This window comes from Procambarus clarkii, chromosome 20 (assembly GCF_040958095.1).
Source record: "Procambarus clarkii isolate CNS0578487 chromosome 20, FALCON_Pclarkii_2.0, whole genome shotgun sequence".
NCBI lineage: Eukaryota > Metazoa > Arthropoda > Malacostraca > Decapoda > Cambaridae > Procambarus > Procambarus clarkii.
Window position 1 is genome coordinate 36,451,427 of NC_091169.1, and position 16,956 is coordinate 36,468,382.

General features: G+C 39.7%; 1 protein-coding gene across 4 annotated transcripts in view; it reads right to left on the reverse strand.

The window, feature by feature from the left end:
• Positions 1-16,956, reverse strand: part of LOC123755329 (protein Aster-B) — a 150,439-nt gene that overhangs the window by 81,750 nt on the left and 51,733 nt on the right. For 3 of the 4 annotated variants that reach the window (XM_045737856.2, XM_045737858.2, XM_045737855.2), the window contains exons 2-5: positions 8,574-9,146; positions 5,751-5,928; positions 2,355-2,598; positions 430-533 (exon numbers count right to left, since the gene is read on the reverse strand). In XM_045737856.2, the coding sequence (XP_045593812.1) occupies positions 430-533; positions 2,355-2,598; positions 5,751-5,928; positions 8,574-9,146 (1,099 nt within the window). Of the gene's footprint in view, positions 1-429; positions 534-2,354; positions 2,599-5,750; positions 5,929-8,573; positions 9,147-12,070; positions 12,286-16,956 lie in introns of those variants that run through there. The other variant, XM_045737857.2, reaches the window with a different exon arrangement.

Sequence of the window (16,956 nt, forward strand, 5' to 3'; positions counted from 1 at the left end):
TCTCCAGAACATTACGCATGACAAATGAGTATATGAGGCTTATTGTGGAATATACCGCCTCAGCACGCAAGTTTCACCTAAAGCAGCAAAACACCATTTGAAAAAATGAGGTAGGCAACGAGGTTCATAATAGAACTACGAGGATTATACTATTAGGAAAGAACGAGAAGTTGGATTTCACCACACTTTAAGAGAGATGGAATTAAGGGAACAGGATAAAGACATTATTTTCAAGGAAATTAATGACTGATAAAGAGGACAGTCAATGTAAAGAAGGATAGAACACAATTTATTTTGACAAAATCAAAAGGTTTCCCAACTGTAAACACACACAGTACCTAATATATGAGCACAATATGAAAAATATTATTTTATGATTGATCAAATATTATTTTCATATATAACCCACACTAAAATTAGTATACTTACAAAGGTCTCCCATCCAAATATTTTGGAGTAAAAACAAAAATAGTTTGGGGTGACGTAGAGGCGACCATGAACCAAAATATCCTTTTGTAATGCACAAGAATAATCTGGAAATATAACAAAATATATGACAACTCAAATACTACATACTGTATTAGAAGGATTAGAGTGCTGAATCTAATAATGGTGTGACAATGTAAAAAAAAATTATCAACTGTATCAATACAAAAAAAAAAAAATGAAAATAAATTTGTTCCTTGTCATGGACAATGTCAATGTATCTAATGCTTTCTGGCTCTGTTTTATTTTAACACTATCTGTAACTTTGGACCGGACTTGCGTCCACTACAAAAATATTTGTATAAAATTCATTTTTTATTCAATCGACCTAGGAATAGTATCAAAATAAGCGCCTTTAGAATGCGCACAATTTGATACCAAAATGAAAGATGTAACACAAGAATTTATGCCAGAACACTGGAAAGATATAAATAATTTTGTGATGATAAGCTTCCAGAATTAAAATATTTGTTAAAATTCCAGTTATTGCTCTATTATTATGGGACTAGTTTTAAAATATGCGCCTTTATATTGCGAACAATTTGATACCAAAATGAAAGATGTAACACGAAAATTGATGTTATCAAACTGAACGAGTATACACATTAGGTTGCAGTGTACAAATTGGTGCTCGTTCACGGGTAACTTTAGGCTTTTCTGCGGGGAGGCATTCCAAACTTTTGTACATTATATTCATACACATCTGTAGGGAATTTAATTGCGAACACAATGATACCAAAACGAGCAATGTAGCACGAGAATTAAGGTGAGAAAAATGGAACAAGTATGCACATTTCACTGATTTTGTGCGCTCACGAGTAACTTTTGCAGACTTTAGGCTTTGCTGTTGGGAGTCACACCAGGCTTTTGGACATTATATTTATACATACCTATAGGGAATTTAATTGCGAACACAATGATACCAAAACGAGTGACGTAGCATGAGAATTAAGGTGAGAAAGCTGAAATGAGTATACACATTTAGGTGTCACCGTGCGCTTACCCGCACGCTCAGTACATGACCCCTAAGTTGACCGCGCGCCTGCCCGGTGACCGATAGTGTTAAGGTTATACTTTTTATCTCAACTAGGAAACTGCAGTGGAATTTGTTATGTTAAAAGTTCAAAACTTTCCTCCCTGAAGAGGAAAGTCATATTCTAAAGGACAGGAAGAATCACAACTATATACACATTTATTTGATATAATCTACACTATGAAGTCCAACACTTGGCCATAGGTGGGAGCCAGAAACACAAATGAGTAAGAATTATAACCGTACATACCCTGTACGGGTTGTTAACACGGGGAAACGACAACTAACCACAACCAAAAAATTCAGATTCGGAGGGGGGTACTCTTTACACAATTTATTCAATTGAAATATAAAAATTTGGACAAAATTGTACCAACTTTCTACTGGTAAAACTTTCAGCATAGTAACATATGGGGTAAATAGAAAAAAGAAAGGCCCTTTTTCAACAAAATGGCAACATTTAAAAAAAATCATATTTGAATACAAGTTGAAAGCAAATTTTATACCTATTGCACTAACCTAACAGAATTAAGATTAGATTCTAATTACACTAGATCATTTACAATATCCAACAAGGATATCAATCTCGACATCACTAGAAAATAATGAAGAGCACAGTGCAAGTTTCCATCTATTTTCTGCAATAGTACCTTTGAGTTAACAGCAAAGGCAGAACAATATATAAGACTAACCTGTGCTTACCTATCAGTGCTCTTTATGTCCCACCTGCTAGGTGTTAATATTGTGAGGCATACACACCCCTTACAGGGAGAAAGGGGGAAGTGAGGATTTAATACTGGGAATGTTCTATGTCAAAATGAAAACAGCCACTTACCAACTATAAGTCTTTCATCAGTGGGCAAGTCCTTGAATAATCTCTTCAGGTCTTCAGATCTGCTTTTGTAGGTGGGGTTCAGCATTTTATACCAGGCTTTATTGCTTTTTTTATCACTGGATTTTGAGTCTCTGGATTCCTTTCTGTCTTTTATCAAAACACCATTGATGGTGCTGCCAATTTCCGGAGTTCGGGGAGCTTCTACTGATCGACTTGACTCGGATGATCTACTAATAGAATCAAGCTAATAAAGAGAAAAATAAAACAATTAATCTTTATATTTTTTAAATGGAAATGAAGTATTAATTGTATACTGTATGCTCAATACTTATTAGGGATAACTTGGCAACGTGAACTTGGCAATTTCACCTTGGTTTAGCCAATATCTGATATGTATTATCATTTCCTAGCCTCAGAACCCCACACTTCTAAACATGCATCCATATCTGCCAACCTATCAACCATTTTAAATGTCTAAATTGTTTTGTAATGACTTTTTGTCTTCTTCCAAAATTTGACACCTCATTTTTGTATTGTCTGCAAATTAACAAATAGTGCTGTTCAATCCTTTTTAAACCATTTAAATGTATGGTGTATCATCTGGAACATCTGAAACAACAGATGTTCCAGGCACTCACTGCACTTGCAATGGCTCCCACACAGAATAATGAAATACATAAGCTGCTCTGTAAATTCATAATACTGCTCTGTTCAGGAAGCTGGGTTCTCAGTGGTAGATTAAGGTACTCTCTTCTACACTGCCTTCATCCCCTCCATCTACAATACGTGCCAAGACCATTTCTAAAGACACTTGTCACAGTTGGGAACGAAGGTTGCTTAGAACTCGTCATATGAATGGTGTCCTGTATGGATGCAGCTTAGGGTAGCAGAGACCCAGTACAGAAAAATGTGGTGTCAGCTTGTTATAGGGGCAAGAAACTGGTAGTTATGATCAAAGCAAGTAAATTGTCCAACATTCTGAATAAAGATTTACATGGACAAGTAGTTAGGATATGTGAGAGCCAACAACAGATATAGATCAATGATCTATATCTTTGGAACAAAAACTAATCAAACAATAATTTAGACCTTAAGAGGTTGTTAAAAAAGATGAAGAAAATTTAACGAGGCTCTATTACAGCAAAAATAATCTTAATGGCTTTTCAACACAGTAAAATGCAGCACTGACCAAGTGCCATGGAACACAAAGCAGAGATAAACATGGTATAATAATCAAATAATGAAGACCCTATGGAATGCAACATCTCTAACTTATTAATTAATTTCAATCAGCTTTAATAGTTGAGTGCTTAATTAATATCTCACTTGGGACAATTCTCTCCACACCAGATGGAAGCTGCAAATGGATGATGATTTTTTATGCAAATGCAGTCAAACCTTGAGTCAATGAACCTCAATTCGCCAGATTGAGGCAAATCTGGCGAATTGCAACCATTTTTCTGGTTACATGTTTGGAATTTTTTTTGTTTGGTGTCTTCAAACTTTTTTATCTACAGCTTTGGAATTCTTTTGCTTGGCAAATGCCTCCAATCACATTTTTAATGATTTTTGGAGATGGGTGCAACATTACAAGAAATAGCATATTAAAAAAAAATTTCAAACCAAATTTTATGGGCCATTTTAATTTCAAGATTCACCAGTTCTCATTTACTAATAAGAGTCCTTTTCCCTTTGAACAGGATATTTCAAGGCTAGCATGATGGGAAATATGCTAGATGTAATTAAATATCTTTACAGACACATTCTCTTGGTAGTTGTCTTTCATATAACAGGTTGAAATTAATATTTTGCTCTATGAAATCTACCCATAGAGCATGGGAAATATTAGGTTATGAACAGTAACTTTATTAATATTGCTCCAACTCACGTTACTGATATTTCTGTAGATGGACTCAACATTACAAGAACTAATTGGAGCCTTGGGAAGCTATTAAGGATATTTAAGACCAAATGCTATGGTTTATTTTAATTTTGAGTTGACAAAAGGAGCATAACTGGCTGGCCTCTCACAGCATTCAAGAGAGAACTTGACAAACACCTCCAAAAAATACCTGATCAACCAGACTGTGATTCGTATGTCAGGCTGCGAGCAGCCTCGTCCAACAGCCTGGTTGACCAGATGAACAATCGGGAGGCCTTGTCAGAGACCGGGTCGTGGGGCTGTCGAACCTTGAAAGCTACACAAGGAAGCCACAAGGTTTTCATTCCCTCAGGTATGGCCCTGTTTACCAGAGCCGCCCACTTAGTGACGATTGTGCTTGTAAAGAATTTCGTTATTTTTGTGCTTTTTTGTATTTTGAACATAAAAGTAATTATTACATATCATGCCATGGGTTCCAAGAAAGTCAGTGGTAAAGCTCAACCTAAGAAAACACATGTGAGGATGACCATGGAGGAAAAACAAGAGATCATTCGTAAACATGAAACTAGTATGAGGGTTATTGATGTGGATTACAAAATGTCTCTTCCTCATTTATTAAGAAAATGTATGCAGTGTGACAACTGCAATTGTCACCCAAATCAAGCTGTAGCAGGCCGTTGTGTTGACCTTTTTAATGACAATGTGATGTCTTGCTTTAGACAAGTGTTACAACGTAGGGAAAAACAAGTGTCGCTAGACAGGTTTTTAGTGAGAAAAACAAGCAGTGAGCCACAAGCAGGTCCTAGTGATATGCAGGCAAAACGTAGGAGAGAGAGTACCCCAGAAAAGTCATCACTGCCTGATGTTATAATGAAAGGGGACTCCCCCTTCCAAACACTAACACCTCTCCTCCTCCCCTCCTCCTCACCGTCTTTCATACACAAACAAGAGTCCTCATTCAAGGTAAGATATACATACAGTACAGTACTGTATTGTAGCTAGTGCAAAATGAGTGTTATTCAGCACTAAATGTATTTTTAAGTTAATATTTTTGAGGCTGTGGAACGGATTAATTCAATTTACATTATGTATGGGAAAATTCGTTTCAACTTACGAATTTTCTACTTACGACCCGTCTCTGGGAACGATTAAATTCGTAAGTCGAGGCCCCACTGTATACTGTATACTTTAGGTTCATATCAAGGTTCCCCAAAGGTTGAGCTACCGATCCTCGGCAGGATGCAACCTCACAACAGTTGCCCAACTCCCTGGTACCAATCTATTGCTAGGTGAACAAGAGGCATTAGATGAAAGGAAACATCCCTAACCATTTCTGTCCTGCCAGAGAATCAAACCCCGAATCCGCAACTGTAAGTCAAGAACGAAGCCAACTGTACTACAAGATCTAAATACATTGCAACATCATTTATTTTTGAGATACTAACTATTAACAGTAATTTGCTAAAAGCTTTAGAGTTAAATGTAAGTGGGGAAAGATATGAAAATTTACTTACTAATTTATCGGTTGGATGGTGCTCTGGTGTGGGCTCTGTAAAGGATCGTTCCATACTGCCTTCTCTCGAAACAAAACCACACGTGTCATTTTTATTTGCTCGATCATCACTGCTATCACAGGAAGTCTGACGGATCATTAATGTTGGACTGGGCTTTGGACTTGGTGTTGGACTTATGCTGGAAAGTTTAAAGATTAAAATTAAAATTTTGAATAAATGAAGATCTTGTCTATGTACAGTAACCTTTCCCAATGTCAGCAGAAGAACAACACCCATTAGATCTCCACAAAAGATTCCATGCATTACCCTGTCTCTTTTTCAAAATTGTGTGTGTTATGAACCAGCAGCAAAGTTAAATGTAAGTGCTGAAAAAATTAATGTAGATAATGCATGTGTCATTACTATTTAGACCTACCGATGTATATTTGACATCAACTATTAAAAAAAAAAGCATGGAGCAAATAAATTTGTTCTGGTCTGAATATATGAAAAGTGAAGCAGTTACCAGTTCATTGTTTGAGCTAGAAACACATGAGGACTGCCCTCTGTACAGTAAGTAGATATTAATGAGAAACTAAAACAATAAAAACACAAGGAAATAATGGGTATACTGTAGTATTATCGAAAGGAGACTAAAGTGGCACTGAAGTACGAGTTAAGCTAAAAAATAGATCCATCGACATTGGAATTTAAGAGTATTTCCGTTATTGTAATTTGGGATTTGAAAACTGTAATGTACTGTACTACTGTATATACTTAATTGCTTTCTCTTCCTTTGATCTATAATTTCTTAATTACCTGCAAGTGTGTAATAAGCCTATATTCTCACATACTGGCAATTAGGCCTACTGTATAGACTTCAGTATTTGACAAACCAACTTTCAGGAATCTTCAGCAATTGCTTCATGCATTTCTGTTCACTTTCTCAAATGTTAGGTTTGGGGAATGATGTATACTGAATGTTTAAATAAATTATGTGCATGCATTGATAACTGAGGGCAGGAAAAATAAGTGTATTATTAAAGTAAACTATCGATAAAAAACTAATAATTCTATGATGTAGATATTGTAGAGGTATATGCATAAAGTAATGAAATATAGCAACCTGGAGATGAACATACTGCAGCATAATAATGGCATCTATGATCCTGTTCCAAACAGGACCCAAGGGACTGAAGGTCATATCAAATTCCAATATGCAAAGCATGCATTGTTCCACAGCACGTGGAAAAATAATTATAAGTGATTTGGTCTCACAGCATTTGGAAAAGTACTACATAGTGCTGCGTAAACATTTTGCATTGCAAAAAATGGCTAGAATATTTCTGAGCATAATAACAAAAATTAAATTATATTTAAAACGGCTAACACAAATGGAATTTGTCGTCCCATTCCTTACATTCCTTAAAAGCAATTCATGCACAAAGTCCTTCAGACAGCGACAACCAAACCTCTTGTGCAGCTCCTCTCCCCTTACGTCATTTTATATACTGTATAATAAATACTCACTCCATTCACCAAGTAACGAATGCCCAAGGTACAGTACTGTATATTCTTCTTTTATCTAACTAGAATATTGATAATTATTAATTTATCCTTAGTTAATATATACAGTATATCAATAATATAATTTATTGCTATATATACAAAGTCCCTTTATTTCCTTGAATTTCTGTTTTCTGGAACAGTATTAATAGCATCTCCTTCAACCTACATACTTTCTAAACCTATCCCAACTATGTGAATTGCTTGGCCAGAATTTTTTTGCTCACAACGTGTGAGAAAACTAAGATATTATGTAAAAATTATTCCAAGATGGATGTTAAGCATGCTCTTAAAAATTTCACTTAAAATATTTTCTGCTGCAACTTTTAGCAATTTAAAAACTTTGTAAACATGCTTTGGTATTATTACTGTTAATAACAAATTATCCAATAATTTGAGAGGACTATGTAACACTGCTCAAACTCAATGGTAAAATATTAATAAATGAGCCAATACAAATAAATCTTCAAGTTCATAAATACATAGTTAAGGCTTCAATCTCCATGATTAGTGTGCAAAAACAATATATGAATCACTAACCATTCAATATTATAATTTTTGCAGTGATGTCTCAAAAAAAAAAAAAAAATCTTAAATCCACAGATTGTCTTTTAAACTGCTTTAAAAATCGTAAATGGCAGTTTTATACAGTATTTTAACAACATAACAAATTTCTTTAAAGTTATCATTCTGGTACTGTATACTGTACATCTATTTCCAGCTGGGACAAAGATGATTTGTCTATGAATAGAAAATTTTTAATTACTTCAACACTGATATCTTGATTATTAAATGATCAATGTCTTATTTATGACAGGTGTACTGTATATATGAAGTGTGTCAAGGACATTTTCTTACTTGTTACTACACAGGTGAAGGCACACAACAATTACTACAAACCAAGAATCTAGTGTATTTACTAGATTCTGTAGTAGTGAAGGATTCTAATACAGTAGCTACAACTTCTGTTCTTAATAGGCTTGTAAGGAATCGCACTACATTTCACATACTGATTACGTTGCATCACATTACGTTACATAAACTGCAAGTGGATAATCAGGGGACAGACTTCTTTAACATTAAAATAACCATTTACTTCCCCTTGAAATACAGGTAGCTAGCTTTCTTAACCAAATGATACATCCACGTCATACATAAACTGGGAGCCCAGAAAATGTGTAGTCTATCCCAAGTGCATTACCTACCCCAAAAGTATCAATCACACGAATTTGCCGACATAGGCAAGGACTCTACAATAACGTCGTCTATAAAAATTACCTGAAGCTGCCCTCTCCATTTTCTGTAGGTGTGGGCAGCGTGACTTGAGTGATAGGGGGGATTCCAGACAAGTCAAGAGGAGCAATTCCACCAACCGAGTTACAGTGGGAACTATTTATATCCCCAGTTGAAGCAGTGTTGGGGGAAGTCGCTGAGGGTGCATCAGAACCATGATGGACGTTGCCAGAGGTGGTACATTCGGTACTAGTATAACTGGTGTTAGAGGTACCACCATGATTAACCATTACTGAGGAAAGCTGTTGTGGCTGAATGTTGTTGTTGTTGTTGTGTGAGGACGAGGTTGTGGAAGTAGATGATGAAGAAGATGTGGAAGAAATGGTAAAGGTAGAAGCAGCAGAAGCAGTAGTAGCAGCAGCAGGGGTTGCATTAACAATGCTAGCAGAGACAATGTTTGTGTTGGTGTTGGGCAGGGGGTACGCCGAAACAGAGGATACCAAGCGATTGTGGTTATTCGACACCTCTCGTACGCCACCTCCATCATCGGCTTCCATCGACTGATACAAAATGTTTCCACCGGTACTTGACAAGAAGATATCCTCAGCTGATTTCCATCTGAAATAAAGAATATGATAAAATTAATTTATGAACATTTAATAAGAACAAGAAATTCCAGATTTAGTTTTGATAAACCACCATCTGCTTAAAATATCTAAGTACTGTACAGTAATGAACTGTACTGTATATACCAAATATATCCATGAATGTGAGCATACACATGCAAATAAAAATTCTTATACACAAAATAAGACAAAGCCCATTAACACAAACATGTGGTGTGCACAGTAAAATTATAAAAATTTAACCAACTTTTTAGAGCAGACAATATTATAAATTCTCATGAAAACCTGCTGATAGTCCAAAGAAAATATACAGGTTTACCACTCATAAATACAGTACTTTAAATAATTATGCAAAAATCATATCAATGTGCCTAATTATGACATTCTTCCTCTTTTATTTATAACACTTTACTTTCTTTATTTCACCATTTATAACACCACCCACCTGGCTATCACCACTGATAATGCCAACCTTTGAAACTACCTGAGGTGAGATTTCTGTGACTTTACTTCATCTCCCTCTGAAATTTTTGTAAGTCAGGAACCCTACAAGTCTCCACTCAAGTACCCTCAACAACTGTGACATAACCATTAAGATGAAAAAGCTACCCAAAATACATAGGCATTTTAAATTTAAATTTGTTCAATGTGAAAATCAGTAGATTCTCTATATTGTCATCTGAAATGAAGCCGTGTTCTCAGTATATACCCAAATTTACACACACAAATATCCATATGGTATGATGGGAATATAGACCTAATCTTTCGATATGGTTCAAGATAACTGTCAGACACACGAGCTCAGTCACTGACTAATCGATGTCGGTGTCATCCAGAACTTCACATACATTAACCATGAAAAGTACGGACATGCACAAGAAATTGGCAAGCTGTACAGTATTGTATGTAAAAATTGCAAACAAATATAAACTCCCTCTTGTTCCTTTCTATGCTGAATTGCAATTGCATGGCTCTCTACAGTCACCTGAAAAAATAAATTCTTCAAAATCATGTACCAATTCAAAGAAACCAATGTCACGTACTGATGCTATAGTGTGCATGAAATATTAAAATGTCACAATCTACTTACATATACATTAATTAATACAATTTAGATTTGCCCAAAAAATTATAATATAAAAATGCCAGAATGAATCATATAACCTCGATATACTGTACTGTTTAATTGTACAAGACTGATATAGAAAGCTATTGCCTGTCTCTTATGCCATATCTCATATTGCTGCATAAACAATACTATCAATGAAATCTTTTTCATATAAATCTATCCCCTTTCTCCTCCTCCAGCATTTCTTCATTTTTATTCATTTTGCTTCTTCCTTTCCTTCTCTGCCTCTCCTGTTAAGCAATGCCAAGCCATTCCACATGCAGTACTGAAACAGTACAGTGCAACCTCAAATATTCAGAATAACCGATACCTCTGGATGTCCATTTAACTGAAAATTCAGATACATGTAGTTGGATGAAAGAACCAGACAAAACCAACACCCTCTTAAAAACTACACATGTACAAGCATTTCCACCATTGGTCAGAAAGATATCTCCTGCCCTCAATGCCCAACAAAGCATACTGTGTTTCAGAATACAAATACTTATACAATGTATTCCATCCCTCCTTTCAACTCCTTGTAAGTGTGGGTTCGGGTCAATGGGTGAGTGCAGGTGGTGGGTCAATGGGTGTGTGCAGGTGGTGGGTCATTGGGTGTGTGCAGGTGGTGGGTCATTGGGTGTGTGCAGGTGGTGGGTCATTGGGTGTGTGCAGGTGGTGGGTCAATGGGTGTGTGCAGGTGGTGGGTCAATGGGTGTGTGCAGGTGGTGGGTCAATGGGTGTGTGCAGGTGGTGGGTCAATGGGTGTGTGCAGGTGGTGGGTCAATGGGTGTGTGCAGGTGGTGGGTCAATGGGTGTGTGCAGGTGGTGGGTCAATGGGTGTGTGCAGGTGGTGGGTCAATGGGTGTGTGCAGGTGGTGGGTGAAGATTTAAATTTAATGGTAAAGTAACAGATGGGGTGGGGGGGGGGCCGAGTGTGAGTACATATGCATTAGAAGTTGGAAGAGGTGTGTTTGATAAAGTATTTATCACTCAAGATCAAGAAGATCACCCTAACAAGTGCCATATAAAAAAGGAAGAAATATAATACTGACCAAATTAAAAAACCCGTTTTAAAAGTATTCATTATAATATTATTATCCCAAGTTTGTGGGAGGAGGCCAGCTTCTAAGCAAAAACTTAAAATAACTAGTCTGCTCACCAAGAAAGCAACATCACATCTTAGCATGAGAGAATAAAAATGTCCATACATCCTCAATGTCCACAACAACCTCGAAGGTACTTATGTTCAAGTTTCTATAATGTGGGACATACTACCAGAAGAAAGAAAATTATAAATCGTAATTATCAAGCACAGGCAATAATCTGATCCTAAACACAAGGCTTATTTAATTGGACAGGGACGATTTTGGGAGGATTGCTTTCTTAATTTATACATTATTCCATTGTACAGTACAGTATATGCATTTTGCGGGTAAATATGCACAAGGTCACCGAAGAATATGCAATAGTCTATGCATTAGCCTAAAAACCCTCATTGTTTAAATGGGTCATCGTTAAATCATACATTGCGTGCAATAAGCTTTGTATATCATCTTCCAATGGCTAAAGGTGTACTGTCTATATATTTACATCAAGTAGGATTAAGAGGCTGAATAAGGTTAGGCTAGGCAAGGTATGGTGAATTAAATTATGCTAGGTTAGGTAAGGCTGGATTAGATTATGTTAGGTTGGTTCATCAGTTTTACTCCACAAATTTGCTTCAGGGAACTACCTTTGAATGTGTAACATACCCACTAAAATATTTGATTTTGTATTTAAGGTACTTTTAGTACTCAAACACTTACAGAAGAACTTCCCAGTATCTCGGCAACAATTTTGCTGTAGATGCCAACCAGTGTGAGGTACAAATGTCGAATGAGACGATCCACTTAGAGAGGAAGACCACTCTGGCCTCAGCACTTCCAACAGTAAAGTTCATTCACAAACACACACTAGTTACAAATAAGCTCGCGACACACCAGCGCTCTGTATGGATAATCTCTAGTAGGTTATCTCTCATATCAGGAACACAGATAAGAATATAATTAAAGTTTTAGCCAATTTGAACAATTACAATACGACATGTTAGCAAAATATGGAAGCCATGAGTATTACGATTTCCCATTGTTGATGACTGGAAGAAAGTCACATCAGGAGGAGGGGAGGGGGAAGGAAAGAAGTCACACCAGGGGATGCGAAGGAAACCAAGCTGGGGGGAGGCGGGGAAGGAAACCAAGCTGGGGGGGGGGGCGGGGAAGAAACCAAGCTGGGGGGAGGCGGAGAAGGAAACCAAGCTGGGGGGGGGGCGGGAAGAAACCAAGCTGGGGGGGTTGGCGGGAAGAAACCAAGCTGGGGGGGGGATGAAACCAAGCTGCGGGTAAGGAAGCCAAGCCAGGGAGGGGAGGAAGGAAGCCAAGCCAGGGAGGGGAGGAAGGAAGCCAAGCCAGGGAGGGGAGGAAGGAAGCCAAGCCAGGGAGGGGAGGAAGGAAGCCAAGCCAGGGAGGGGAGGAAGGAAGCCAAGCCAGGGAGGAAGGGAGGCAGTAAAGCCAGGGAGGAAGGGAGGCAGTAAAGCCAGGGAGGAAGGGAGGCAGTAAAGCCAGGGAGGAAGGGGGAGGAAGTAAAGCCAGGGAGGAGGGGGAGGCAGTAAAGCCAGGGAGGAGGGGAGGCAGTAAAGTCAGGGAGGGGGAGGAAGTAAAGCCAGGGAGGAGGGGGGGGAAGTAAAGCCAGGGAGGAGGGGGAGGAAGTAAAGCCAAGGAGGAGGGGGAGGCAGTAAAGTCAGGGAGGGGGAGGAAGTAAAGCCAGGGAGGAGGGGGAGGAAGTAAAGCCAGGGAGGGGAGGCAATAAAGCCAGGAAGGAGGGGAGGCAGTAAAGCCAAGGAGGAGGGGAGGCAGTAGAGCCAGGGAGGAGGGGGAGGCAGTAAAGCCAGGAAGGAGGGGGAGGCAGTAAAGCCAGGAAGGAGGGGGAGGCAGTAAAGCCAGGAAGGAGGGGGAGGCAGTAAAGCCAGGAAGGAGGGGGAGGCAGTAAAGCCAGGAAGGAGGGGGAGGCAGTAAAGCCAGGAAGGAGGGGGAGGCAGTAAAGCCAGGAAGGAGGGGGAGGCAGTAAAGCCAGGAAGGAGGGGGAGGCAGTAAAGCCAGGAAGGAGGGGGAGGCAGTAAAGCCAGGAAGGAGGGGGAGGCAGTAAAGCCAGGAAGGAGGGGGAGGCAGTAAAGCCAGGAAGGAGGGGGAGGCAGTAAAGCCAGGAAGGAGGGGGAGGCAGTAAAGCCAGGAAGGAGGGGGAGGCAGTAAAGCCAGGAAGGAGGGGGAGGTAGTAAAGCCAGGAAGGAGAGGAGGCAGTAAAGCCAGGAAGGAGAGGAGGCAGTAAAGCCAGGGAGGGACAAGGGAAAATATAGACAGTCCGCGGGGCAGCGAGGAGAAATTGTGGCCGCTAATGTACCTTTCCCCGGCACCACTTCTCTCCCCGTTGAATGTTTAAACATTGTGTTTACATTGTAATAAGTAAATGAATAATGGCGCGCAAACTTGAGCAAGAGAAAGTACGACTAGCGGGAAAGAAACTACCTTTGGCGTATTATATATATGGCCGAAGATGATTTATCTAAACTAAAATACGTTGCTCCAATGAATTGGAAATGAATTATTGCGCAGAGAACATTCGTAACACGAAAATGTGATCTAACACAAATCAGCGAGAAGTAATTATAGCTGCAACAGGAAGTGACACAAAATGAAATATGAAAGGAATGGAAAGTACACCGATAATAGGAAATGGGAAGTACATCTTGCGACTATGGAATAAATGACTATTGTTGCACTCCAAAAGAAAAGCGCACATTGTATGCTATTGATTCTGTCGAGAGTTCCAGAAAGAAGGCAACAATCGAAAATCAAATTCCGTAGCGTTATTAAGCATAAGAATGTTTATATTAGGCCTAGGAAAGGCTAAGTTAGCTAAGTTTTGGGTTATTACACATTTCTTAATTAATACCCGTTAGCATTCCAACAGATAACAAAGTTTAGGCTGTTACCATCCCTAATTCGAACGAGTCCCTATAGATTGTACGAGTCAATCTACAGTCCCTATAGGCTTTATCGTTCTTGGAAATGGATAGATTGGCGAGCCTCGTCGGGACCAAGGAGAGAACCTGACTCATGGTGGAGATGGCATGTTGCAAGAAGCACTTCTAAATTGCACGGCTCTCCAGATGAAACGTGCATAGCATGCAAATACAACTATCCTAAATATTCGCTTGGAATTAGTCACCTGGTTGATGGGGTTCTGGGAGTTGTTCTACTCCCCAAGCCCGGCCCGAGGCCAGGCTTGGGAGTCACGTTGTCCGTTGCTCAATATACAAAAATGGCCAACGAATCTAAACTCTATTGTTAGTTCAATAGAGTCGACATGGACTAAGCAGTGACCATAGAGCTAACGGAACGACATTAATTACATATGCAGTGATTACGTCACGCCGTGGCTGGCTGACACAATGAACCCACAACCGGCAGAGTCTACGACGGATCGAAACGTCAGTTGCATTGCATTTATGTGTTATTAATTAGATCAAGTTATCTTAAAGTTAGAGAAGTTTGGCTTCCCTTCTCCTGAAGTTGCTGAGGGAAGGGAGTACATGTGGCTCCCCTTCTCCTGCAGTTGCTGAGGAAGGGAGGGAAGGGGATCCCCTCTGGCTTCCCTTCCCCTACACATGTAGCGAGAGGGTGTGCCGGGTCTCCCATGACCCCCTCCCTGGTGCTAGAGCACGTCCAGCACCCCTCCCCAGCACTCTACCAAAACAAGGAGCCGCCAAACAAATGCGCCGCCACCACCACCACCACCTGGGCAAATGCACCAACACGCCTCAGCACACAAGGTCACCCGTCGAGCGCGTTAGATAATACTGATGTTGTGTGTCTGGGCTGGAATGATAAAGCTTCATGTCGGCCAGTGATCAAATACATGAACTAAATCCTCCGAGTGGCATCACAACACGAGATCTGAATATGAAGATTGATGTTTGTGCACGAAGCGAAAGACTGTGTAGGTTAACGAAGTTATAGATTTCGTAGTCCTAAGGGTCCGGGTTCAATCCCCGGCGGAGGCGGAAACAAATGGGGCAGAGTTTCTTTCACCCTGATGCCCCGCCCCCCCCTGTTCACCTAGCAGTAAATAGATACCTGGGAGTTAGACAGCTGCTACGGGCTGCTTTCTAGGGGGGGGGGGGAACAGTTGATTGACTGACAGTTGAGAGGGGGACCCAAAGAGCCAGAGCTCAACCCCAGCAAGCACAACTAGGTGAGTACGAGGTGTTTACGACAACAATTTCCGGCCGTTGACACAATTTCACAGCGTCAAATGGCAAGGAGCCAGATTCACGAAGCAGTTACGCAAGTACTTACGAACGTGTACATCTTTCCTCAATCTTTGACGGCTTTGGTTACACTTATTAACAAGTTTACAAGCTTGAACACTTCCCAATCAACTGTTATTGTTATAAACAGCCTCCTGGTGCTTCGGAGCTCACCTTCTAGTGCTTCGGGGCTCAATAACTGTTTAATTATTGTAAACAAAGCCGCTAAAGATTGTGAAAAGATGTACAGGTTCGTAAGTGCTTGCATAACTGCTTCGTGAATCTGGCCCCAGTTGCTCCCACCGCTGAAGCATAGGAAATATGGAAACCAATGTAAACTATCGAGGCCAAAACACATTTCTCAAAGAAGCGTGATTATTGCGGTGCTTTTAATTTGTCTAAGACATCGACATTTTGACGTTGTGGGGCTAAAGTGTCGCAGTTGTAATGCATTAAGTATGAAGTCACGATCTGCCCGAGCTACTCTAAAGCATTTGGAATTAAACGCACGAAAGAGCACAATGGTTACACGAACATTTACGATATATTAATGATATTACGATATCTAGACTACCATGAGATACAAGTACACAATTAATACAAGTCCCCGTATTAGCCTTAATTAATCCACCTATACAGATATCAGCTCTAATAACCGCTGACTGTTATACAAGTTATACAAAGTTATACAAAGCTACTGTTATACAAAGTATAATAAAGTATAACAGCCCCTGTTATACAAAGTATAACAGGGTCATTAAAGATGACGTGCTCGTTAGCACCTAGAGCTGCAATAAAGAGGTAATAGAATATAAATCTTCAAATTAGTGGCAATGTGTCGAAAGTAATCCATTTACAATTCGTACCCAATCAATTTTAATCTATTTGACAGCTGTTCTGCTCTCAGAGATCCACCCAGGCCTCATCCTGTGGGTCACCGTACCTACACCCCAGGGGTCACCGTACCTACACCCCAGGGGTCACCGTACCTACACCCCAGGGGTCACCGTACCTACACCCCAGGGGTCACCGTACCAACACCCCAGGGGTCACTGTACCTACACCAGAGGTCACCGTACCAAAGAGAAATTCTATAACCGGAGAAAATTATAGCTCTTTGCGTCATTGTTATTCTTTAAACACGTTATTCCAAGTTGTGCTCGTGGGGGTTGAGCCTCGGCTCTTCGGACCTGCCACGGTACTGTCGAAATGAACTGGTGTACAGGTGCCCGAGCCTATTGGGCTCGGTCATATTTACATTTGAAACTGTGAATGGAGTGTGCCTTCACCACATTTCTTCCTCCATTAGTTAACTATTCGAACACAGAAGAACTTCTTTCTAATGTCTCT